This window comes from Peromyscus maniculatus, chromosome 9 (assembly GCF_049852395.1).
Source record: "Peromyscus maniculatus bairdii isolate BWxNUB_F1_BW_parent chromosome 9, HU_Pman_BW_mat_3.1, whole genome shotgun sequence".
Taxonomy (NCBI): Eukaryota; Metazoa; Chordata; class Mammalia; order Rodentia; family Cricetidae; genus Peromyscus; species Peromyscus maniculatus.
Window position 1 is genome coordinate 46,294,175 of NC_134860.1, and position 26,861 is coordinate 46,321,035.

Genomic DNA, 26,861 nt, shown 5'->3' on the forward strand with positions numbered 1-26,861 from the left:
TTTGCTCAGTATTTTAGTCCTTGAAATATTTGAAAAAGCAGCTAGCACAGTGTATAATTCTAATATTAATGTCAGCAGTTTCAGTATGTTGGACATCTCCTTGAGCATAACAGCATAGGTTTAAAGTGATTGTACATCAGGGAATCTTTGGCTTTCTTCCTGAGGGTCTGCTGATATCAGTACTTTCTTTTTGATTCTATTTAATTATGCATGTGGTGGTTTTCAACTTTGACAAACTTTCCTTTAAGAAAAAGTAGACTGAAAGCTGTCAACAGAGATTTGGAATATGTTTAGTCTTTCTTAATAGTATGTTTTTTTGATGTAATGTGGAAACAAACACAATTCTATTAACTATCAAAATTTCATTCTAGTTCATTCCTCATTCCAGAAGGTACACATTTAATCAAAGTACAGTTTGTCATTAGTTCAGAATTAATTATTGAGTACTAAACCCAAACACTCGTCTTTGAGTCCACACCATAACAGCATTAGGCTGCTCTGCTATGGTGTTAACTCTGGTCCGGCCATCAGTTACCACAGACTTTAGAAAATAACCTAACCTATCTGGGCCCCAACTTCTGTGTGTGAAAAGGGAAATTATAGAACTTTAAGCACATTGTATTTATGGCACAAAATGATGGACTTCATAGTGACAGTTGCCGGCAGGTAGAGCGTCTGTTTTGATCTTATTGACCCTTCCTCGTTGCTCCCTTCTGCTCCCCACCCAGCCTTCATGTAGTCCCCCTCTAGTGTCAAGGTTTTTTTTTTTTTAATAAGTAATTTGTTTTTTTCGAGACAGGGTTTCTCTTTGTAGCCCTGGCTGTCCTGGAATTTGCTTTGTAGACCAGAGTGGTCTTGAACTCAGAGATCTGCTTGCTTTTGCCTCCTGAGTGCTGGGATTAAAATACTGGGCATGTGTACCATTGTGCCCAGCTGTCTTTTGTTTTTTAAGTCTAAAATTCTATGTAAGAAAAAAATATAGTATTTATATTTATGGGCTTGACTTATTTTTGTATAACATAGTGACCCTAGTTCCAACATTCTCTCTGCAAGAACATGATTTCATTCTTGTTTATGGTTGATAAATACTCATTGTGTACATAAGCCATATTTTCATCATTCATATAGTGATAGTTGTAGGCCAATTCCATAGCTTAGGTGTTGTGCAGGGGTCTCAGACTTTGACTTCTGTGCTAGTTCTAGTTTGAAGTTTTGAGGAATGGCTATACATTTTCCATAGTGACTACTAATTTACATTCATATTTACAGTATATAGAGACCCTCCTCATTCATCCTCCAGTGTCTTGTTGTTATTATAATATATAGAGACCCTCCTCCTTCATCCTCCAGTGTCTGTTGTTATTATAGTATATAGAGACCCTCTTCCTTCATCCTCTAATGTTTTGTTGTTATTATAGTATATAGAGACCCTCCTCCTTCATCCTCCAGTGTCTGTTGTTATTACAGTATATAGAGACCCTCCTCCTTCATCCTCCAGTGTCTGTTGTTATTATAGTATATGGAGGACCCTCCTCCTTCATCCTCCAGTGTCTGTTGTTATTATAGTATGTAGAGACCCTCCTCCTTCATCCTCCAGTGTCTGTTGTTATTATAGTATATAGAGACCCTCCTCCTTCATCCTCCAGTATCTGTTGTTATTATAGTATGTAGAGACCCTCCTCCTTCATCCTCCAGTGTCTGTTGTTATTACAGTATGTAGAGACCCTCCTCCTTCATCCTCCAGTATCTGTTGTTATTATAGTATATAGAGACCCTCCTCCTTCATCCTCCAGTGTCTGTTGTTATTATTGTATATAGAGACCCTCCTCCTTCATCCTCCAGTGTCTGTTGTTATTATAGTATATAGAGACCCTCCTCCTTCATCCTCCAGTGTCTGTTGTTATTATAGTATATAGAGACCCTCCTCCTTCATCTTCCAGTGTCTGTTGTTCTTTTTATTATAGGCACAATGACCAGGTGAGATGAAATCTCAATTTAATCTTGATTTATACTTTGCAACTGGCAAACAATGGTGAACTTTTTCATAATTTATTGACATTTGTACTTCTTTATTTAAGGATCTTTCATTCATTTGCCCACTTATTGATTGGAATCTAGAATATACAAAGAACTTTTAAGAAATGAATTTGTTTCACACTCATTCTATTCTTTGAATCTGTCATTTCTCTCAGGATGCTAATTTATATCTTAAGTCAAGGAAGGATGCTATGTCTTATGACAACTTTCCAAAATTGAATTGATAGATGATACTAAGTTCCATTAAAATGTTAGAAATAAAGCCAGCTGTAGTGATGCACATCTATAATCCCAGCAGTCAGGAGATGGAGGCAGGAGGATTATAGTGAGTTTGAGGTTAGCCTGGGCTACACTGTGAGACCCGGTTCAAAAAACAAAACCCAGAAATACTTTTAAGGCTAATTCACTCTCTCCTTGTTTCCTTTGTGTGCTTGGAGCAGGGTGCTTCTAATATAAATGCAGACAGTTAGAGATAGAGGTAGTCAGAGATGGACCAGAAACCTGAGAATTGAAGAGAAGTTTGAGGAAAGAGAGGATATGAATGTAGAGGAAGGAGATGGAGGATATTGTATTTACAGGTAGAACATGAGCCCTAATGTGTGCTGGGAATGGAATGTCATGTTAGGGAGTTTTGAGGCACACCTAAGTCAGAAGAGATCATAATGCTGGTGTTAGCCAAAGGATGGGGTCCAGTTTATTGGAAGAGTGGATACAGGCTGGTTCATTTCTGACAACATACAGACAACGAAGAGTTTGGAAGTTGGGTCCTGGTAGTCATGAAGGATAGTTTCTAAGGAAATTTAATATAATAAGTTGCAGAATAGATTGGAAAACAGAAGACAAGCTAGGGAAATATTAAATGATTGGATCTGAAACAGTAGAAATTCAGTCCAAAAGTAGAGAACAGATAGGAAACTCATTGAAAAGGAAGAAGTAACTTTGTGTGTTGAATCAGGAGCTCTGGGAGAGTGAGAAACTCTAAACAACATGGGAAGTTCTATCTCTCTTTTTTAATCTTTTTTCGAAACAGGGTTTCTCTGTGTAGCTCTGGCTGTCCTGGAACTCACTCTGTAGACCAGGCTGGCCTTGAACTCACAGAGATCCACTTGTCTCTTCCTCTTGAGTACTGGGATTAAAGGCATGTGCCACCAGTGCCTGGTGGAATTCTGCTTTTTATAAGAGAAAGAACAGAAATCAACCACAAATAGAAATTAGAAAACAAGTTTGATGAGAGTAGGTTTTATTTCTTATTTTTGGTTCTGTGTATCAAACTTGGGGCTTTGTGCAGACTAAGCATGTGTTCTATCACTGAACTAAATCCCAGGCCTATGTATTGACATTTTGAAAAAGATTGATTTATTATTTATGTTTTATGTGTATGAGTGTGTTGCCTGCATGTGTGTTGGTACACCATGTGCATGCAGTGCCTGAGGAGGCCAGAAGAGGGCATTGGGTACCCTGCATCTGATCCCTTGGAACTGCATGCAGTTGAGACGGTTGTGAGCAGCCATGTGAGTGCTGGGAACTGAACTCAGGTCCTCTGGAAGAACAGTAAGCACTCTTAACCACTGAGCCCTCTTTCCAGCTCCAATGGCGAAAATTTTATTTAGCTATTTTTCTAAAGTGGTTCATTAAAATTACTTCTTTTTTTATATATATTTTTTCAAGACAGGGTTTCTCTATGTAGCCTAGGCTGTCTTGGAATTTACTCTGTAGACCAGGCTGGCCTTGAACTCAGAGATCCACCTGTCTCTGCCTCCTTGGGTGCTGGGATTAAAAGCCTGTGCTACCACTACCTGGCTACTTCATAATTTTTGTGCAAAACAAGATATCTGAAAACTAATGGCTTAGAGGAATTGCTACCATAATTGTTAGGCCTAGTAATGGTTACTGGATTTCCTAGTACAGTTGAAATACTCAGTAATGATTAATGGATTGTCTAATATTGTTGAAAAACTTAATTCCTGGATTTCCAAAACTCCTGAAATATTCCGTAGTTGTTTTAATCTTTGTAGTTGTAGATTTCTAGCTAAATTTGTTCTGGCTTGATATGCTCTGGTGTGTTGGGTCATATTACTGATCACAAGTCATATCCCTGAGTTAGGATGCAGAGTCCCCATGGAGTCGCTGCGTGGCTCTTGTTGGCATTTAGCGAGCAGTGTCCAAGTGTATCATTTCATTCCTTATGTTTCTTGAAACTGACATTCCCATTTGCCTCGTGAGAAAAATAGAATTTATCTTCAACTTTGTCTAAAGCACAAAACAGTTCGAAATTAAGAACATAGCTGTATAAGATCTTAAGACCATCAAGTACTTTGACCAAGACACTGGGAGGTAAGGTAGCAGGCCCCAGGATCCAACATCCATGAGATATGCGAATTGAAGGTTCCCGAATAGGTGTCCTGCCACTTCGTAGCTTCACAGTTAAGTGCATCTCAGTTTCAGTTGTGCTGTCTTTCTTTGTAGATGTTCAGGAAAATGACAGGTTTATCTGTAGCTGCTATCTCCTCAGGTTTTCTGACCTGGCTCCAGTCCTAGAGTTTGATCTGAGAACTAAACCTCATTCTGTCTATAGGCTTGTTGATTTGGTAACATGTGGGCCTCCTAACTAAAATCTATTGGAATTATATGAAGACTGTGTTGGTTATAGTTTTGGGGAGAGGGCTGGGTGATTGTCACAATTTCTGCTGGTAGAGTTTCTGAAAGAAAAATCAAGTCAGCTCCTTTTGTTGGGAAGAGATTTCATGTTATCTGTGTTTGCAGGCTTTCTGGCTCACATGCTGGAGGAATCCTTGCTGCGGGGGTGTTCTCATTTTCTCGGCTAACATGGCAGTGGTCCATTGCAGCCGAGGTTTTTAGCTTAAACAATCTGTTTGTGGGGCTGCTCATGGCGCTTACTGTGCGTTTTGAGGAGGTGGCAGCCGCAAAGGAAAGATCAAAGGTAAGCTATTTTGATCAAAGTGAAATCAGTTTTGTTTCAATTTTTAGACAGAAATGTCTTTCTTTTTAACTTTGGTTTAGACGCATTTCTCTATTCTGATCCCTATAGGGTAGTTTGGGCGGGTGGGGAGACTGACCTCGGTCCTTTGTTAGGAGTGGAGGCATGGTGGTTCTCAAGCATGGCACGTCCCCCTCTGGAGTTCAGAAGGTTTGGGAGAATGGGAATTAGGACATTTTTAGTGCGTCCTGAAAGAGGGATGGGATTGGTTCATACATATAGTGTGTGTGTGTGTGTGTGTGTGTGTGTGTGTGTGTGTGTGTGTGTGTGTTAGGTCAAGCTGTGAGTGAACCTCCTTAAGATATATGCTATGGTAGTACATTGATTTTTCACTAATCACAGGGAAGATCACAGTTATAAATTATTTTTATCCAGAAGAAAAGCATTAAATGTAAAAACCCAAGTTGTTCAAGTTGTTCAGAGGAGGTCACTGCCACAGTCATCTCAAGTGTGAAGGAACCTTGTCTCCTAAGCCCTTAGCCTCTACGCCTCGGAGGGGTTACATCTTCCTAGTCCAGGCCGCCTTGTTGTAAGAGTTCAGAAACCAAAGAGACCATGGTTTATTTGTGATTCCCATAAATCTCCAATGCTATTAGAGTGTTAAAAACAACAACAACAACAACAACAACAAAAAACCTTTTCTGATTATGTCAAAGAAAAGAAAAAAAAAACCATGGTATATACGATATATACGTGCCATGTCCTTGTTAAGGGACGTAAGCAGACTTTCTTGGATTTAGTCATAAGGACTATGGTAGCAGACTTAACTTCAAATATAAAGAAAAGTAGAAATTTCTAACCAAGGAGCCAGCAGGGAAACAGTAAAAGATTACTTCCAGGACACCTAAGGATAAAGGGGGATTTGGGCCAAAGCAAATGCACGAGGTTCTTGGGAGGGAGCAGGCCCTTGATGAGATGTGGAACTGTGATGGGATGTGTAGGTGCGGGGCTCACTATCTGCAGGGTGCTTGGACAAGGGAGAAGAGATTGAAGGAGCCTGACTGCAGTGTGGTCAAGGAGAGAACCAATTATGAAACATCTACCTGTTCAGTAACAACTAAAAGCCCCCTCCGAGATAACCAGAGTTCTAAATAAAATTGTATTTAATTAGTAAGGGAAAAGTAAAGCAGAATTGCTGAACTTCAGTGACAGATTTCAGTTAGGAATTAAACAGTACCCCATCATAGTAAGGGGCTTCCCAGGAGTCAGTTTGAAGATAGTCTTAAGGTCCAACTGTAGGGTTTTATGAGAATGGGGAAAAATTACCCAGAACTACTGGTGATAAACAGTAGTGACTATTAATGTGGCTGTTTGCATCTCAAGGCTTGGTGTTAATCGGGCCTGGCATGCCAAACCTTCGTAGGTGCATTGGGGGCTTTTTACTGTTATGTTTAGTTTTAGGGGAAGTTTTGACTAGTGTTTCTTTTTGCTTTCTCAGATAGCAGTCATTGGTGCTTTCTGCTGTGGCCTTAGCTTGTGTAATCAGCACACAATAGTGCTCTATGTTTTATGCATAATACCCTGGATTCTCTTCCGGCTTCTGAAAGAAAAGGTAGGGTTTTTTTTTTAATTATAAAAATTAAAATTCATACTATTTCATATAGGTTCAATTCAGCATTTGTGTTATCTGAAGAAATTAGGGCTTTAATGTTTCTTGAGTTTTATGTAAAGCATAAATGACCTGAGGCTTTAATGATATTGACTTTAAAAAGAGGATTTACAGAATTATGCAATATTGATTGTGGTGGCATCTGGCCGACTTCATAATTTTCCTCGTGATTCTTGACAGCACCTCAGTGGGAAGAGGCAGAAGGGACTGAGAGCTGCAATATCCAGTTTCCTAAATGTTTTTCTTGCACGTCCTAAGACTCAAGGCAGTCAAGCACCACTGCTTTATTCCTTCATTCAAGTGCAGAGTGTTGTCTGTGCTCCCTCCAGGTGCTGGAGACTATCCCAACAGACAGCGTCACCATTGATGTGAACTCCGTGAAGTTAGAAGTGATAGTCCTGTTTCCTCAGAATTTGTAGAATTCCTCCTTCTAGTTGAAAACTGCTCATTTCCCTTTTATCTTTCTCTGGGAGAAAACAGTAATGTTAATTAAAATGACAGAGAGAAGCAATGCAGAATTTTCTTTGTTAGACACTGGGAGATTCAGGTAGGAAAAGGCAGGGAGTGAGTTAGTCCTGGACTGTGGGAGATAAATGTCCTTAATTCTGTCTGAGTTCTTCGAGAGCTGTAGCCTCTTTGTAAAGCAGTACTGGGTGGTCACTTTATTTATTGGTTCTTTGTTAACAAACTCAGTGATATTTATTTCTCATTATTTGTTAATTATGCTCAACTACAGTTGGAATTATACTAGAAAACAACACAAAGCATATAATAAAATTATTAGGAAATAAGAAAATAATTATACTAAAGCTTTAAATAATTGTATTTACTATGCTTTAGCACATCTTGGTAACAAAGCAAAAAAGGGTAATGTGGAGATTATAAGATTCTTATTATGTGATTATAAAAAAGAAACAGTAGTTGACAAAGAACAACTTTTTCTTAGAATTTAGTTCAGTGACGTCAATTATGTAAGTCCTTACATGGGGGACATTAAACAGCTTAACCAGCAGCTTGTTTTCAGATTGTTAGTTACTGATGTTTGGTTCTTTGACTAAGGTCTCTGTGCTTCGAAGCGGTTTAATCGAGTATGCAGACAGCTCTTTATGTAAGTCTGGATGATAGATAAGACATAACTAGACGTGATGATGGTACATGCTTGTAATCCCAACATTCAGGAGTCCCAGCAGAAGGCTGGAGAGTCTGAGGCCAAGCTAAGCTACACAGAGAGTTTGAAGCCAGCCAGGTTTATATCCCAAAATATATGAATTTAAGACAAAGAGTTAACATTAAAAAGTGTAATTCACTTTTTAATATGTATGGCTTGTGTATGGGATATAAAACTGAGGCGGCACACATGCTTTTCCTGAGTCAGTGGGTACCTGGATGGGGTAGACAGGCAGCCCAGCCTGCTCTGGTTTCAGACTGCTGACCTCAGCAGAGTCAGGGTTATTTTATGGAAAGCACCTGCTGGTTGATTTGAAGATAAGCCATATAATTTGTGTAAAATGTTCAGGACTCAAGAGTTAACATGATAAAGCCTGGGCTAAGGACTACTGCTCTGTCCTGGAGTGGGTTGCAGACGAGTGTTCAGATTTGGGCATCTGTGACTCTTCAATGTAGCTCTTTCGTTTCCATTAAATAGGGAACATGGACAGTAATTGTGTGTGTGTGTGTTTCTATATGTATACATAGGTATATGTATATATGTGTATTTATATGGAAACTCAATTCCACCACCGGACCATTCTATGTTTGTAGGGGGAAAATTCCTGTCAGGTGACCACAGCGTCCAGCTAGGACAGGAAAGCTCTGCCCCATCCATCTGGAACAGCCCTCATGGAATTGTCCCTGCTTACTTCTTACACAAAAGGAGAACAATATAGTAACTGTTTCTTTCCATCCAAATTCAACTTTATAATGTGCAGTGCCTCCAAGACTGTCAGCGCCGACTTCCCTAGACCCACTTTTAAGAGTGGCAGCTGCCTGTTGTCAGATTAGATAGTTCTGCACGCTTTCATGCCATCGCTTTTATGCATATTGTTTCTGCTGTAGAAATCACAAATGAGATCAGTGCTTAAGAAAACACTTCCTTTTCAATTAAGAATGTTTGTTTGAAAATGCAAAGAGAAGTCGGCTGCTTGTTCTACTTCTGCCGGATGAGTCCTGGCTCTCATATTCATCCCCACAGATACATTTCTCGTTTTCGTCAGGGAAAAAGTTGGCAGTTTCCAGTTAGGATATTTGTAAGAGATCCCTTTTCCCAGTTATTAGAGCAAACGAAGCTTGGCTGTTTCTAGAATGCCAGAATTCACATTGTTGGACTTAGTCTTTGTAATTATTGCTTTGTTTAGACACATACAGGTGAGGAACTCCTCCAGGGAGAACATATGAAACAGCATGGTTGCACATAACAGCAAATTCCTTTTGTATTCCATTAGACATAGAGGAGAGCAATGTGGATGCATCCGGAGGTCTATAAAAGATAGCTTTGTTTACACCAAACACTTCCATGCAATGTCCAAAGCTCTTGGAAAGAATTACATCACCACTGTGTAATTGTAAGGAAATAGACAGTTAAAGCCACTTATGATGGTGATGAAGTGAATTAGCATTAAAATAGTACTAGGGGCCAAATAACATGCAGTCACTTCCAAGTGGGTCATCTCGGCAGTGCAATGCTGCATGTCGGGACATGGTTTAACTGTAAAAGATGCAGCACGCTTGATGCTTATAAGTCTTTGCTAATATTTGCTCCACTCAGGTTTTGCCACGAAAAGGAATCCAGGCTGATGCAATTTTCTAGTAATCCTCAGTAATCAGAAGGTTTAGCATAGTATCTGTGGTGACTTAATATAAATTGAGAGATCAGCGTTAGGCAAACACATTTGATGTTTCCCTTGATGTGTTTTTGAAGTTCCGGGGATGGGCTAGAATAAACATGTCCGCCACTGTGTGCTTCTGTGCAGGAACTCCCCTTCAGCTCTCTGGTGAAGCTGACTCTGGCCTTCTCTGCCGGCCTGCTGCCCTACGCCTACCTGCCTGTGTCATCCTATCTCAATCACGCCCGCTGGACCTGGGGAGACCAGACGACACTTCGAGGTTTCCTGACACATTTTCTCCGGGAAGAATATGGAACATTCAGCCTGGTAAACTCATATTTAAAGTCCTGCCAAGGACACACGTGGCACAGCTTGGACCTTGACTGAAAGAGCAGCAGATAGGACTGTCATTTAGTTACTTGTGGAGCAGATTAGTCCCTGGGAGTGTGGCTCGTCACATGGAGTGTGGCTCGTCACATGGAGTGTGGCTCTTCACATGGAGTGTGGCTCGTCACATGGAGTGTGGCCCTTCACATGGGCTGTTTACTGTGACAGTAGTAGCCCTGACACACACACACACACACACACACACACACACACACACACACTTTTTGTTTGTTTAGTTTTTTAAATTTATGAGTCAATGTCTTACTCCATAGCATAGGCTTGCTTCCAACTTATGATCTCCATGCCTCCACTTCCTGGGTGCATAAGTTATAAATGTGTACCCACATTTGACTTAACATTTCCTTTTCATTTATTTATAATTCAATTTTTAAAACTTGGGGGATTTTATGTGCATGGGTGTTATACCTTAATGTATATCTGTCTGCCATGTGTGGTTACTGCGCTTGGAGACCAGAAGAGGATGTTGGATCTCCTGGGACCAGAGTTGCAGGCAGTTGTGAACTAACATGTGGGTGCTGGGAGTCAACCTGGGTCCTCTCTTAAGCACTGAGCCATTTTCTCCAGCCCCGAGATTTTTTTTACTTGATGAATAGTATTTATGTTACTGCTTAGTGTTAAATGGAAAAGCTGTCTATAAAGCTTCAGAAAAGGTAACTTTACTAAATTAGAGGTGTGTACTTAAAAAATTCAACAGGCTTGCTTTCCCTGAGGCATGGTAGGGAAAAATTAAATGTAATTGCAGTAAAGGATAAAAGAAAGGAAAAATAGAAGATAATATTATTTTAATATAGATAGTGGTATCAGGGTTTTCTCTGATGGCTTGTATTCTGTGTTTTGCTTACGAAAATAAATTTTAGAAGAATCCATAGTGATACCATTAACAAACTTCCAAACCCCTCAAAAACTGACATTATTGTGCAAGGCTACCTGCAAAAGGAGCGAATCTTTCTGAAAGGGGGAAGAGAGGCCAGGCAAGATGGCACACAAGGTCACAAGTTCCAGGCCAGCTGTCAGTAGTGAGACTTCTGAATGAATAAATAAACAAGCACATAATGCAGTGGGGAATAGTTAGGGAAGGAGGGGCCTTCAAGAGTCTGTGGGGTTCCCGACGGTATTGACGAGGTTCTGTTTCTTTGTCTCTTTTTCCTTGGTCTACTTTTAAAGACAGGGTCCCTGTGTAGCCCAGGCTGGCCTAGACCTCCCAGTTCTGGGTTAAAAGCCTGTGCTCTCATCACCAGCTGGGTTTTGTTTCCTGAAGGGTGAATTTGAAGATGTCTTTCTTTATCCTTCAAGTATGCATTATGTGTGTGTATACATATATATTATATCTAGGAAATATTTCATTATAAAAGAGATTCATAAAAGAATAATTGTTAATTACTATTTGATGTAGAGAGTTTAATTCTTAAAATGTATACTCTTGTTTACTTAATATTGGTTTAACCTATTAAATGTAGGTTGAAGCTAGCAAGACGAGGGTGCTGGCTGCCAAGCCTGTTGATCGAGTTCAATCATCGCTAGAACCAACCCATGTGGTGGAGAAAGATAATTGACCCCCGTAGGGTTGTCCCTGACCTCCATGTGCAGGCCATTGTGTCGTGTGTGCACACGTACATGATAGATAGATGCAAAAAAGATTTTTGTTTTTTGAGGCAGATGGACGCTTCATTTAAATTCAGGTCTTCTGGTTGCTCCAAGTTGGCTTTTTAAAAAGTGTGGGTTGAGGTACTTTCAGATATAAGATTAGTATCATCCACACAGTGTTGAGAAATGTGAGCTCTCAGATTATACTGAACTCTCACTGAAGCCCTGAGAATCTAGAAAGGCTGCAGCAGACACGCAAGAGAGTGTGCTTTCTCTGCGTGCCGGTCACTCCTTCCGGAACAGTTGAACTGATTTTTAACCAGTTATTCTAAAAGTTTCCTAGTCGGGACCCAAGTTTAATTTTCTCTGGTTCTGAAATGTAGCAAAGCTTCACAGCCTGAGTAAGGAAAAATGTTGGGTTGTTTATTTCAAATATGAAGCTCTTCCGTCAAGAACATTGAAAATGCAGTCGTCTAACAAAGACAGCCTCTCAGTTTACTGCTTGTGCAAGTGACCTTTCCTGTTTTTAGGCCAAGTCCGAAATAGGATCCAGTGTGTCTACAATACTGCTGTGAGTATGACTTTACAATTATATCAGATGAATTTTCTATTACCTATTTCAAATGAGTTGGGGAGGTTTTTATTAGTTCCTTTCTTTATTAAGACATATGGCTGAGAAGTAGTTTTCACCTCCACATTTGGACACTGTATTGGCAAGTGCTTTAGCTCTTCACTAGGAGAGCTCAAGGCAAGCAGTAAGTACAGCAGTGTGTGAGGCCCGCGGGGGACTGGCCGGGCCTGAAACCACATACTTCACCTGGGGGCGAAATTGCCCATATGGTGTCCTTCTGAAAGTGACTTGTTCTTCCCTCTTTTTCCTCTTGGCTTTCTCTTAGGGGCATTGTAGAATGTTGCAGTCATCACGATGTGAACAATTTTTTTTGTTATTTTGGGTTGAATTCTGCTCATTTAATCCTTCAGAGCTGGATATATATATGTATATATAGTCTCTTATGACTTCCTTTTGGTTGTCATAAGCTGTGTTTTTGACTTTCATATTTTAACATCCAACCTTATTAGAGCCAGCTTAAGCAAATATATGTCATACGTATTAACCAATAGTTTTCTTTGAAGAATGGATTAATGTTTGCTTTAAAACCTCCAGAGATTAAAGCACTTGAAAACTATCCATGTCAACTTTAAAAATTATCTGTACCAATTATAATTCTTCACATATAAACTTTTAGAATAAAAGTAAGTTTTTATAACATTAAAGTGCTCTTCTTTTCATTTCTAGTTTGGAACGCTCTAGACTGTGTAAAAGAAACATCCACCTATCTACATCTGTATCTGTCTGTCTGTCTGTCTGTCATTCATCCATCTCTTAACCATCCATCCCTCTATCTTCGACAAGGCCTAGCTTTGTCGCCCAAGCTAGCCTGCAACAAGCAATCCTCCTGCCTCAGCTAGAATTACATACCGGTGACCCCTCCATGGTCAGTCGTTCCCAACAGATCCCTCTCTACCTTTTAGAACTAGGGTGTTAGTATGTAACCCAAGCTGGCCCTTGAATTCACAATCCTCCTGTCTTAGCCTCCAAATTGCTTGTGTAGCACTATTGCTTGATATTCTTCCTTTGTTTTTAAACTTTTTCCCTCTTCCAAAATAGGATACATAATCATAGAAGTTTTTGGAATACAAATAAGCAAAAATAAGAAAGTTAAAATGGCCTTTAATTTCAACATGCAGGGATAACCACTGTTACTAATATGTTAATATTTTATACATATTTTTGTATTCTTTTATAATTTGGTGTTTAAATGGATTCATAAGATACACTTTTGTTAGTCAGTTTTCAGTTTACAGCAGATCTTGAAAATATTTCTCTGCCAATGTTATTTTTCTCACAACTGATTTATAATATTTCCTTGAATGTTTGACCCAGACTTTTACATCACTTCCTTCTTTTCTGTTATGGAGAAGGTAGAGAAGGTGGAGGAGGTAGAGAAGGTAGAGAAGAGAGAAGGTGGAGAACATAGACAAAGTGGAGAAGGTAGACAAGGTGGAGAACATAGAGAAGGTAGAGAAGAGAGAAGGTGGAGAACATAGAGAAGGTGGAGAACATAGAGAAGGTGGAGAAGGTAGACAAGGTGAAGAACATAGAGAAGGTGGAGAAGAGAGAAGGTGGAGAACATAGAGAAGGTGGAGAACATAGAGAAGGTGGAGAACATAGAGAAGGTGGAGAACATAGACAAAGTGGAGAAGGTAGACAAGGTGGAGAACATTGAGAAGGTGGAGAACATAGAGAAGGTGGAGAACATAAAGAAGGTGGAGAACATAGAGAAGGTAGAGAAGATAGCAAAGGTGGAGAAGAGAGAAGGTGGAGAACATAGAGAAGGTGGAGAAGGTGGAGAAGAGAGAAGATGGAGAAGGTGGAGAACATAGAGAAGGTGGAGAACAAAGAAGGTAGAGAAGATGGAGAAGGTAGAGAAAATAGAGAGGGTGGAGAAGATAGAGAAGGTGGAGAACATAGAGGGGGTGGAGAAAGTGGAGAAGGTGGAGAACATAGAGAGGGTGGAGAAGATAGAGAGTTTGGAGAAGAGAGAGAAAGTGAAGAGAGAGAAGGTGGAGAAGATGGAGAAGATAGAGAAAGTGAGAAGATGGAGAAAATGAAAAGGTGGGGAAAGTGGAGAAGATGAGATGGTGGAGAAAGCTGACTTCCTCTTTAGACAGACAACTAATCAGTGGCTCTGAGCTTTCCCTACCTTCTGCTTCTTCCCAAGTAGAAAGACTCGCTAGTTGCTCTTTTCTGCCTTCCCAGGATTACTGCTGTATTTTACCTCAAGTCCCACATGAACTCTGAAGAATTCTCAACCATATATCAGCTTGTATGAGTTGCATGTAAATGTCGTCTCTTGGTGACTTCCATTAAATAAGAGCATTAGGTGTTGTGTGCAGAATAAAGACTGCACAGGAAATGAGTCCACACCATGAACTGTCATCATGCAAGCTGGAGACACAACCCTCACACTCTCAGGGGAAGAATTCCTGGATTTAAGTTGTTTCAGGTAGATGGGTTGTTGAGAAAGGAGATGCATAATTTACTTACAAGAAAGGCCTTCAAAATGATGGAACATAATCAGCTACCCTTTTCCAGTCAAGCAAATTAAATTCTTTCCCCATGCATATCGCTAAATTGCAATCCTGTACAGGGAAATTACTAAATCTAACCTTAGGCAGTGGACATCTTTTAGAGTTTACATTTAAGCAACAGATCTCTAAGAATTAATTTTGAGACTGACTTCATTTCTTTTGAAGAAATGGACCTCATACCAGAATCAATTTTTCGAATGTATTTGTAAATGAGTGAGGGTAGCTTCTTATAGTAGATGTGTCTCCATTAGTAAAGTACTCATTGTATGGCTTCCGTAATCGTGGCATGACATTTTCTCCAGGAAAATTGCCAGTAGGGAGAATGAAGTTTTCTTAGTTTGTAGACATATTTCTTCTTATAGAAATTAAATAGTGTGGCAATTTTAGAACTCAGATAACACTTGAAGTGCTCATTAGTTAATGGAAGAATTTAGCACAATTGTATACAATACAAAGAACACATTTCTCTGAGACTGCCTAAATGTTTTCCAAAACAAATAGTGTGGAAAACAAGAAGCTGCTTAGGGAAGAAGATAACCCAGAAAGAATGGTAAAACCCTTCTCTTGGCCTTTTTTCTCCTTCATAACTGGATCTTCAGGAAACAGTTTAGATTAATTTTTATTTCAGTTGTTAAATCACCAGTGACTATGTCCAAACTAGCAACAAAAACTGTCTCAAGTTCCCGTCAAAATAACTTCTCATCTAAGCCATTAGGAAGCTCTTACGCTGTATACTAATGTCAACCTTAAATTATATGTACTGAAAACCATATACTGTAATCAGAAAATGTCTTAGAACTGACTGACTTTTTCAATGATATTTCTCACCCCCTTTGAAAATTTGAAAGAAGAAAAAATAATTTTAAAATATAACCACAGTCCTTAGAGCGGTTCAATGTATAATTGAATGTTTTATTGGTAAAATATTTTGTTTGGAATTTCTGAACTTTGATGCCAACAATAAAATACTTTGTTTTTGTTTTTCAGTTCTCAAATAATAAATATGAAGACCGAACTTTCATTCAACGTCCAAGCTCTTGCAGTTTGGGCAAATGTATGTTTAGCTAGAAAGTGAGTAATGCTCCCTTTGTTGCTATGTTTCCCATGTCCTTGTCTTGAATCTGTGCTTTCTATGTTGTAGAGTGCTGCCAGCATTGTCTTGTGTTTAGGATAACTCCTAATCATTTCTGTCTTAGTTAGGGTTTCTATTGCTGTGAAAGACACCATGACCATGACAACTCTTATGAAGGGAAACATTTAGTTAGGGTTGCTTACAGTTTCAGAGATTTCATCTATTATCATCATGGTGGGACATGGTGGCATGCAGGCAGACGGTGCTGAAGAAGGAGCTGAGAGTTCTACATCTTGCTCTGCAGGCAGCAGGAATCTGTGCCCACACTGGGCGTAGCTTGAGTATAGGAAACTTCACGGCCTGCCCCCACTGTGGCACACCCACTCCAACAAAGCCAACCTCCTAATAGTGCCACTCATTTGGGAGCCATTTTCTTTCAGCCACCACAATTTCTGTTAAGGCAAATAGCTACTGTTTCTTGATGTCTTATTTTATCTTATGATTACAAATAAGTGACTTGAAAGATGGGCTGTTTGATTATCTCAAGCCTTGGATTTGATCTTTTACTCTGCCCATAGCTAATTATTATTGTTGAGTTATAAAAGAAGCCTGCACCTATATAATTTTTCTAATAATTAAAAAAAAGAAGAAGGAAGAAGACTGTTTGTCAGGTACAGGACTGTAAGTAAGCCCAGCAGAACCTGGGGCAGAACCACCAGAAGTTTGAGGCCAGATTATATCATCATGTTTATTTTCATTTGTTTACTTTCTGTTCTGTTGGATGTATTTGTTTGTAAGTACACATATATCTGTAGTTCTATTTGCCTAACAATTAACATTATAAAATAATGTTAGTAACATTTTCTCATGCTAAAAAAACAAACAAACAAACAAACAAACAAAACTGATTGTTTAAATGTCTACATAATGTCTTCCACCATGTGGTCATGGAAAAAAGTAATTTATGTATGATGTGTGGTGCTGAGGATTGAACCCAGCATCTTGTACATGCACAGCAAGTGTTCCACCTCTGGGCTGAGCTGTAGCTGAAGATGTACTGGGAAATTAAATGTTCTCCTGTTTGAGGGCCATTAAATTGCTCCCACTTTTCCACTGTTATAAGTGGTACTAAAGTATTCAAGGGTTAATATTTATTTGCATTTCTGGTTATTGCTTGAAGATGTATGTATGTCTGCTTGCCAGTTTGCTGAGTCAGTGATTATATATTAAGGGGATCGGTAGAGATTACTAAATTACCCTTTCTCAAGGGTTGCACTAGTTTACTTTGTCATGTCACTGCTGAATTCTTACTTTGACAAATTTGCCATTTTAAACCTTAATTTTTAAGCATCAAACTGCGTTTTTATTTTGCCTATGCTTGATGACTTCTCTGAGTTGACAGGATTGCTAGCGTGTGTTTCTGTGAGTTCCTCTGCGCTGCTGCACCATTGCAAGTTAACTTGGCTGCAGTATATAACTGTGTTTGCTATCCTCCTGCCGTCAACCACTCCACGGAGATTCTTCAAAATAGAAACTGTTAAAGCTGCAGATACTGCCCGATACTCTAAAGCTATGTATGTTATTGATATTTACACACACAGGTAATTTTGGACACATCTCTGTTTTTGTAGGGACAGACGGCAGTCTTCATTAGTGTGGCTTTTCACTGGAATGCTTTGCATTTACTCCTTATTCTTTGCTTGGAGAGCAAATTTAGATATTTCAAAACCACTTTTCATGGGTGTGGTAAGTTTTACTTTGATAGATCTTTTAAACAGTAAGTTTGTGAAGATTGTGCAGATTTGCCCTTCATGAACTTTGTGAAAGGACAAATTAGTTAAAAAATAGTAAATATATATGTGTGTGTGTGTGTGTGTGTGTGTATACACACACACAAAACCCCAGCTCTAGGGAGGCTGAGTAAGGAGGATCAGGAGATCAAGGCCAGTGTTTGTTCCATAGTGAGTTCGAGTTCAGTAGGGAGGAAGGAGGTTCCTACCATGTCCTCTTAGGTCACCTTCCATAAGCCTGTGCAGATAACCTTGATCCTTGTGTTGCCATCTCTGGGACTGAGATAAGGATTGTTGTTTGTATTTTGTTTTGTTTGAGACAGTCTTTCTGTAGTGCATGGTTCTCAGCCTTCCTAATGCTGTGACCCTTTAATACAGTTCCTCATGGTGTAGTGACCCCTAACCATGAAATTATTTCATGGCCAGCCGGGTGGCGGTGGCACACGCCTTTCCTCCCAGCACTCGGGAGGCAGAACCAGGCGGATCTCTGTGAGTTCGAGGCCAGCCTGATCTACAGAGTGAGATCTAGAACAGGTAACAAAACTACATGGAGAAACCCTGTCTCTAAAAAAAATAAAACAAAACAAAACAAAATTATTTCATGGCTACTTCATAATTGTAATTTTGCTACTATTATGAATTGTAATGTAAATATCTGATATACAAAATAACTGATATGTGACCCCTGTGAAAGGGTCGTTTGAACCCCAGGGGTCACAATCCACAGGTTGAGAACTGCTGCTGTAGTGAATTCGGTATCTTCCTGCCTCAGTTTCCTGAGTTCTAGCGTGACAGTCAGGAGCCACCATCCCTCCTTTTAGTTCTCACACTAGAAACCAGAGATGAAAGTAACCCCTTTTTGAAAGCTGACCCCACCTGGTCTTTTGTGTGTATGTTCATGAAACCTAATAAACGATGCTCTGCTTGGCCCTCTAAGCTTTGAAGCAAGTGAGGGCGAAGATAAGCTACTCTAAGATGGTGGGTGAGCACCTTTATTACTGAGGATGCTGTGGTAGGGGAATGTAACTTCTTCCCGTGAGCAAGGGGCTCATCTGCTGTCTTCCAAAACAGGCAGGCCAGGTTTGCTCACCATTTGGCCCACCAGCTGGAGCTCCAGGAGAGTCCACTGTGGACCCGTACTTCTTGTGGGTGGCTCCCTTGCAATAGAACAGAGAGGAAAAGAGAAGGTTGTGTTGGCCCAGTGGAAGCTGCCAGTTCTGTTATCAGATTAGTCCCCTTCATCCTACAAAAAGACATCAGGGAGGTGGGGGGAGGGGGAAGGAAGTGTAGTAGAGTAAAGCCAAAACATTTCTTTATCCTTTTCACCTACATATTGCTGGAGCAGAGATGAAGCCTGGAGTTCTGAGGTGACTGTGTAGGCACATGCCAAATTAGGAAGGAGGAACAATGGAAAATTGGAAAATAAATTGACCTAGAACTGAGCTAGAGAAGTGAATTAACAAGGCCTAACTAACGATAATAGGTGTGAGCAGCTATGTGTAAGTGATAAATGTTTCTTAAAATATGTAAGTTCTGGTTGATGACATAAACCTGTCAGCTGGCCACACTGTCCGCATGTCTCCTTCCCAGGTGGAGCGGTTCTGGATGCAGAGCAACGCAGTGGTGGCGGTTCTCGCTGGCCTCGGTCTGGCCACACTGGTGTCTGAGACTAACCGCGTGCTGAGCTGTAAGGGGACTCGCTATCTGGAGTGGCTGTCAGCAGCGCTGTTTGTAGCTTATCAAATATTCTCCAATTACAGGTAACGACATAGGGTTATTTCCCTGAAATACTGCAGCACGTCACACTAGAGACATTTGGCCATGTGTGTTCTAGGACTGTTTCATTCTGTCTGCTGCTTTCCGAGATGAGTGGGACAGCTGAGAGTGGTGCCTGGGTTGTCAACTCTGACATGTGTTATGCTCCTGCTCGGGGTGTTGTTGGAGGCCATCACAATGAGTGGAAGCTGCACATGCAGACCGTGGATTTTCCTCTAAAGAACTCAAGAAATACATTGAAGAATCTAGATATATACAAAATTTCATAATTCAAATACCCTTAGATGGAAAATAAAAAGACTTGAGGTTCTTCTATATCGCTTTATGCCTCAACATTTTCATCTTTTGAGTAATTCTGCCCGTTTTCTGATTAACGTGTTGTAGAGAATATTCATTATTTTAAAGTTAAATTCTAAAAGTTAACTATAGATTTTTCTCAAAATTTTTAAATAGCCTTACAATGAAAACCTGGGAGTAAACAAAGGTTTCAAGTATTCAATGACAGTTGATGGATTTTTCTAGCAGGACCATGTTCCAGGAGCAGAAGAGCAAGCCCTTTCAATGATTTGTTAGAGCGATTTGACCAGTATAACTTTAAAACATTGAATTCTCTCTTGCAACTTAACTTTTTAAAATTAATTCTTGCCAGGCCAGGGAGATGGCTCAGCAGTTAAAAGCACTGGCTGCCCTTCCAGAGGACCTGGGTTCAATTCCCAGCACCCACATGGTAGCTCACAACTGTCTGTAACTCTGATTCCAGCTGATCCAACACCATCACACAGACAAGCATGCAGGCAAAACACCAATGCACGCAAAATAAAAATAAATTAATTAAAAAAGATTAATTCTTGCTGGGCCTGATGGCACATGCTTTTAATACTAACGCTTGGGAGGCAGAAGCAGGCAGATCTCTGTGAGTTCAAGAACAGCCTGTTCTGCATAGGGAGTTCCAGGACAGCCAGAGCGACATAGTTAAGACCCTGTCTCTAAATAAATAAATGAATGAATACATAAATTCTGTAGGTTAGCACATCAGGAGTGGGCTTCGTTCAGCATGGTCATACCAGGCCCCACCGCACTATCTCATGCTCCCTGCCCCATGCTTCTCCCCCTTCTGGGTGCTCCTCCCTTTTCTTACCCTCTCTGTTTTCACCTTCCTTAAGACCTACCCATTGACCCCATTTCTATGGTGTGACTTACAAACACATGCCCACATAGACATCCGTACATTCTTGCATACATACACATGTATACATATGCATGTACATATATACACATATGTGCATACATACACATATACATATGTACATACATGCACACACATAATTTTAAATCTCAGATTCACTTATGAGAGAAAACTACAGTTTTCTCTAGTATTTAGGTATCATAATAATTTACAGTTGCATCCATTCTCTTGAAAATGTCATGATTTGACTTTTATTGCCGTAGATAATCCCAGTGTGTATTTATACCATGTTTTGATTATCTACCTCCATGTTGATGAAGCATGCTGGGTCCATGTCCTGACTAGTGTGCATAGTGCAAACACAGCACATCTGTTGTGGTCATACAGAGTCCTTTAGATAAATGCTCAAGAGCAATACAGCTGAGCAGCATAGGAATTCTGTTTTCAGTTCTTAGGACCTGCCACGCTTCCTTCCTTTATGGCTTCACAAGCTGACTTTTGAAGCAGTGGCAAGGACCCTCTTTCCTTGCATCCTTGCCGTTTGTTGTCTGTTTTCTTCCTGACAGCAGTTCTGACTGGAGTGAGATGGGATGTCTAAGCAGTTTTCATCTGCATTTCCCTTGTGGTTAAGGATGTTAGACCCTTTTTTAAGGATTTGTATTTCTTCTTTTGAACACTGTGTATTCAATTTATTCATCCACTTATTGATTACAATTCTTGTATCTCTCATGTATTAATCCCCAGTCCAATGTGTAGTTGGTGAAGATTGGTTTTCAGCTCTGACGATTGTTTTCTTGACTGTACAGAGCTTCTTAATTTCATGTAATTCCACTCATCACCTCTTGGGATTGCTTCCTGTGCTAATGGATCCCATTCAGAAAATCCTTGCCTGAGCCTATATTGTGAAGTCTGAAGTCCTACATAAAGGGCTTTGACACATCTTGGATTTTGTGTGTGTGTAGAAGAAGAAATACGGATCTAGTTTCATTCTTCCCATATGGCGGTCTGGCTTTTCCAGCATCATTTGTTAAGCAAGCTATCTTTTTTCAAATTGGTTTCTGACAGTTTTGTCAAAATTTGGTGACTGTAGCAATGTGGATTTATTTCTGGATCTTCTTTCTGTCCTACTGGTCTATCTGTCTGTTTTTGTTCCAGTACCATGTTTTGATTGTGGCTCAGTAATATAGTATGAGACCAGTATTGTGATGGGATCAACACTGTTCTTTCTGCCTGGGATTGCTTTAGTTATTTTCAGGGTCCTTGTGCTTCTCTGTGAATTTTAGTGCTTTTATCTGTTTTGTGAAGAAAGACATTGGAGTTTTGATAGGGATTATGCAGAAACAAGTAGTTGTTTTAGATACTATAGCCATTTCCACTATATTAATTCTGCCTAATTGTGAACATAGGAGATCTTCCCATCTTCTAGTATCTCCTTAAAGTTCATTGGTGTCTTTAATTTTTTACTGTAGAGTCTCTTACTTTCTTGATTAGGTTTGTTCCTAGATAGTTTTTAAAAAGATTATGAATGAGAATTTTTTTCACTGATTTCTTTCTCAGCAAGTTCATTATTGGCGTATAGAAAACTGGTAGTGTTTATATTCTGATTTTGTATCCTGATACTTGACTGAAAGTGTTTATCAGGCTTAAGTTTTCTGGTAGAATTAAGGTTTTTTAAATAAAGGATCATGTTGTTTGCAATAGGAATAAATTGACTTCTTTCTTCCTATTTGTATGCCTTTTATTTGTTACTGTTATCTCATTGGTCTAGCTAAGACTTCAAGAATTACATTGAATAAGACTAGAGAGGAGAGAGTGGGCGCCCTTGTCTTGCAGGTTTTAGAGTATAATATTCCCTATGGGTTTGTCATATGTGGCCTTTATTATGTTGAGGTATGCTCCTTTTATTCTTAATGACTTCATGGCTTTCATTATGGAGGAATGTTGAACATTGATGAAGACTTTTTATGTATCAATTAAGATGCATAATACATCTTAAGATCATTATTAAGAGGATTATACAATTTCTGTCCCTGTCTTTATGTCCTAAATTATACTTACTGATTTGTGTATGTTGAAACAGTCTTACATCTCTACAGTTAAAAAAAAAAAAAAACCTCGGTCATGGTACATGATTTTCTTAATGTGTTCTTGAATTCGATTTCTAAGAATTTAAAAGATTTATAATTTTATTTTAAATTTTGTATATGTGGGGGGATATATGCATGTGAGTGCAAGTACCCACAGATACCAGAGACATTGGATCACCCTGGAGCTAGTGCTACAGGGGTTTGTGAGCCACCATTGTGGGTCCTCTGGAAGAGCAGTATGTGTTCTTTACTAAGCCAGTTTCAAAAACAATTATTGCGATTTTGGCATCCTTGATCACCAGAGGAATTTCTCTGCAGTTGTTTTTGCTGTGTCTTTATCTGGTTTGAGTTTGGTGGCATTTGCTGCCTTTCTGTCTTATAGAACGGTTTAAGGAACATTGGTTGTTAAAGATTTGGTAGAATTCCCCCAGTGAATTTGTGTGGACAGGACTTTTCTTAATAGTAGGATTTTTATTACCATTTTAATCATTATTTTTATGGATCTTTTTAAGTTTATATATTCTTGATTTAATTTTAGTAGGTCATATGTGCCTAAAAATCTGATCTATTTTTCCTAGATTTTCTAATTTTTTAAATAAGTTTTCCAAGTGCTCCATGACAATTCTCTGGATCTCACTGGGATCCGTGGTAATCTTCCTCTGATTACATTAATTCCAGCCGGTCAGTCCTCACCTCTTGGTAGGTTTGGCTGGGGCTTAGTCTTTATATAAAAGTTCTGATAATTGTGCTTTCATTTTTATTTGATTTTAAGAACTCTTTCATTTCTACCCTGATTTCTTAAATGACCCACTGTTCACTAAAGAATGTAATGTTCGCCGGGCGGTGGTGGCGCACGCCTTTAATCCCAGCACTCGGGAGGCAGAGCCAGGCGGATCTCTGTGAGTTCGAGGCCAGCCTGGGCTACCAAGTGAGCTCCAGGAAAGGCGCAAAGCTACACAGAGAAACCCTGTCTCGAAAAAACAAAAAAAAAAAAAAAACAAAAACAAAGAATGTAATGTTCAGTCTCCATGTATTTGTGGCTTCTGTAATTTTCCTTGTATTGATTTCTAGTTTTATTATACTGTGATCTGGTAGATATAAGAGGGGTTTTGTTACTTTGTATTTGGTAAGTCTTGATGTATGGTCTAGATTGTGACCTACTTTGGAGAAGATTCGATGAGTTGCTGAGATGAATATGTATTCTGTTTTGTTGCAATATATCTGTTAAGTCCTTTGGCCTATGATGTAGTTTACCTGTGACATTTCTTGTTAAGTTTCACTTTGGAGGACCTATCTATTAGAGGGATATTGAAGTCACCCACTGTCATTAGCTCCGGACTTATTTCCATTAATGCTTGTTTTTGAAATTGGGACTCCTCCAACATTTGATGCCTGTATTTACAGTTGTTTCAGTTCTCTTGATGAAATGCTATCTGTTAATCATCAGTAGCCATTTTTATCTCTTTGGAGTAATTTGGGTTTGAGGTCCACTTTACTGAACATTGGGATAGCTATGCTGGCTTTTTTTCTTTTTCTTTTTTTGCTTCCATTTACTTCCGTCCCTTGGCTCTGTCTGTGGGTGTCTTTCCCAGTGTCTCTATCTTCTGTCACAGTGTATAGTGTCCTTTAAGTGTCCTCTACTGCACCTGTGTGGGAGCCGTGAACTACATTACTTTGTGCTTGCCTTGACATGTCTTTATTTCTTCACCAATTTTTTTTATTTGTTTGTTTGTTTTGAGGCAGGGTTTCTCTGTATATCCCTGGCTGTCCTAGAACTCACTTTACAAGACCAGGCTGGTCTTGAACTCAGAGATCTGCCTGCCTCTGCCTCCCCAGTGTTAGGATTAAAGGTGTGTGCTGCCATCAATTTGAAAGGCATCTTTGCTGCACAGAGCAGTTTTGCTTGGGCAGTTACTTACTTTAGGAACTTGAAAGCTCTCTTTCCATGCTTTTCTGGCTTTGAGTTGCTGATGAAAGGGTTGATGTCATTCTGATGGCTCTTCCTTTATGGTCAGTTGCCGCTCCCTTGACAGCTGTTGTTCACTGCTTCTTTGCTAAGTTTTGACATCTTGACTTTAATGTTTTTGAGAGGTTCTTCTTTGGTCCTGTGTGTGCATTCTTGATGCTTCTTGTGTTTGGATGTCCATTTCTTTCTCTGGATTTAGGAAATGTTCTGCTATAATTTTATCAAATAGGTTTTCTGTGTCTTTAGTGTTTATTATTTTATCTCCTTCTTCTGGCCTGTGAGTTCTTAGATTTGGCCTCTTGATTGTGTCCCAGAGTTTGTGGATGTGCTGGTCATGTTTGTTTATATTTTTTCCTTATTGATATTTGAATGCCATATTTCACTAACTTGGACTTCTACCTCCGATAGTACTTCTTGGACTTGGGCCAATCTGCGGGTGATGTTTTCCAGCACGCTCTTCTTTGATTCACTGAGTTTTGCTCTTCTAACCTTTCTATTTGTCTTCTTTCCCTGCCTGCCAAGTCTCAGTTTTCTTGCTGGGTTTTCCTTCCATGTCGCTCATTTTCTTGTCCTTTTTGCTTACTTTTTTCCTGTGGGTTGCTCACTTTCCTCTCGAGGTTTGTATTAAATTCTTCTGCTTATTGGTGCCTCTTCTAGATCATCGATGTTACCAGAAAACCTTTGAAATCTTTGCCTGGCATTTCACCTGTCTCAGTATCTGGGAGTTCACTGCTGGAGGAATTAGGATCTTTTGGGGGGTCATGCTGTTTTGATGTTCATGGTTTTTGTATTTCTCCAATGAATTTCATTAGCTGTTGGTTTGGATATCTCTTCTGGACTCTGGTGAGGATCTTATTGAGAAGCCTACTCTTGAAGACTCAGTCCTCAGGACCACTTAGTGAGGAAGCAACAAACTGCCATAGCAGTAAAATCAAATCATACAGAACATATAAATACATGTAAAACTGCGTCACCAGAGACCACAGACCTGAACATGTAAATACATGTAAAACTGCTGACTCTGCTGCAGCATCGCAGTGACCACAGACCTAAACATATAAATACATGTAAAACCGAGTCACCAGAGACCACAGACCTGAACATATAAATACATGTAAAACCACTAAGTCCGCTGCAGTGTCACCAGTGACCACAGACCTGAACATGTAAATACATGTAAAACTGCTAAGTCCGCTGCAGCATCGCCAGAGACCACAGACCTGAACATGTAAATACATGTAAAACTGCTAAGTCCGCTGCAGCATCGCCAGAGACCACAGACCTGAAAAGGACAAAACTATGGAAAATGGACAGTAAAGTAAAACATTATTTAGAATAAGTGTGGAAATAGTAAAGGAAGGAAATCAGGAAGAGAGAAAGGGTGGGGGCAAGACTGAAGAAAGAGCGGAGGAGGGAGTGGGGAAGGCAGTGTGGGGGAAGAGAAGGAAGAGACAGCAGCAGAGACTCCTCAGTACTGAAGAGGCTCGGACAGGGGTGAGACAGGTGTGAGGACAGATAAAAATAGAGACACGAGAGAATGGCTTGGTTTGGTTTTGAGACACAGTTTCTTTGAGTAACCCTGCCTGTTCTGGATCTCACTCTGTAGACCAGGCTGGCCTCGAACTCACAGAGATCCGCCTGGCTCTGCCTCCCGAGTGCTGGGATTAAAGGCGTGCGCCACCACTGCCCGCTGAGAATGTTTTAAAAGCTAGTAATGTAAACAAAGCGAGAGAGAGAGAGAGAGAGAGAGAGAGAGAGAGAGAGAGAGAGAGAGAGAGAGGAAATAAAAAACCCAACTAAGAAAGAGAAAATATATTGCCCCCAGTGAAAAAACATGTAAACAAAATGATATGAATGTTTAAAGGGAGATAAGAAAGGCATTGTTCATTTCTTTAAAGAGACTTCAATTATATTTTGTTTATTTTGAATTGGGAGATGGTGTGCACATGCCACAGCGTAAGGGTGGAGGTTAGAGGACAGCTTGAAGGAGTTGGGTCTCTGCTTCCATCATCTCTTAGGGCACCAGGGGTCAGGCTCAGGTCATCAGGCTTGGTAGCAAGGCCTTTACCCTCTGAGCCATCTTGCCAGCCCATTAAAAATATTTGAAGATTCTTAAAATGCAGTCCGAATCCAGCTAAATGTGTAGGAGGAGAAAAGAGGCACGTGAGGGTGGGGCCTAAGGGGTGTCACGACAGCTTCTTTGGGGGCCCTTGAGTCGGAGTTGGAGACTTCTGCTTATGCTGGGGCAGGCCCTTTGAACTTGTCGGCTTCCGTGTTTGCTGGTCTGTGCTGTGGGGGAGTCCATTGAACTGTGTCCACTGTCCACCAGAGCTGTCCTCCCAGCAGCCATCTTCCTTCTTTGTGCATTAGGGC

General features: G+C 40.0%; 1 protein-coding gene across 3 annotated transcripts in view; it reads left to right on the forward strand.

Moving 5' to 3' along the window:
- Nucleotides 1-26,861, forward strand: part of Tmem260 (transmembrane protein 260) — a 69,669-nt gene that overhangs the window by 22,335 nt on the left and 20,473 nt on the right. For all 3 annotated transcript variants that reach the window (XR_013042361.1, XR_013042360.1, XM_006996422.4), the window contains exons 4-10: nucleotides 4,801-4,978; nucleotides 6,474-6,587; nucleotides 9,614-9,793; nucleotides 11,989-12,029; nucleotides 15,599-15,682; nucleotides 17,315-17,429; nucleotides 19,064-19,233. Coding sequence is in view for 1 of the 3 variants with exons in the window: in XM_006996422.4 (XP_006996484.3) it covers nucleotides 4,801-4,978; nucleotides 6,474-6,587; nucleotides 9,614-9,793; nucleotides 11,989-12,029; nucleotides 15,599-15,682; nucleotides 17,315-17,429; nucleotides 19,064-19,233 (882 nt within the window). In the remaining 2 variants the exon portion in view is untranslated. The remainder of the gene's footprint in view (nucleotides 1-4,800; nucleotides 4,979-6,473; nucleotides 6,588-9,613; nucleotides 9,794-11,988; nucleotides 12,030-15,598; nucleotides 15,683-17,314; nucleotides 17,430-19,063; nucleotides 19,234-26,861) is intronic.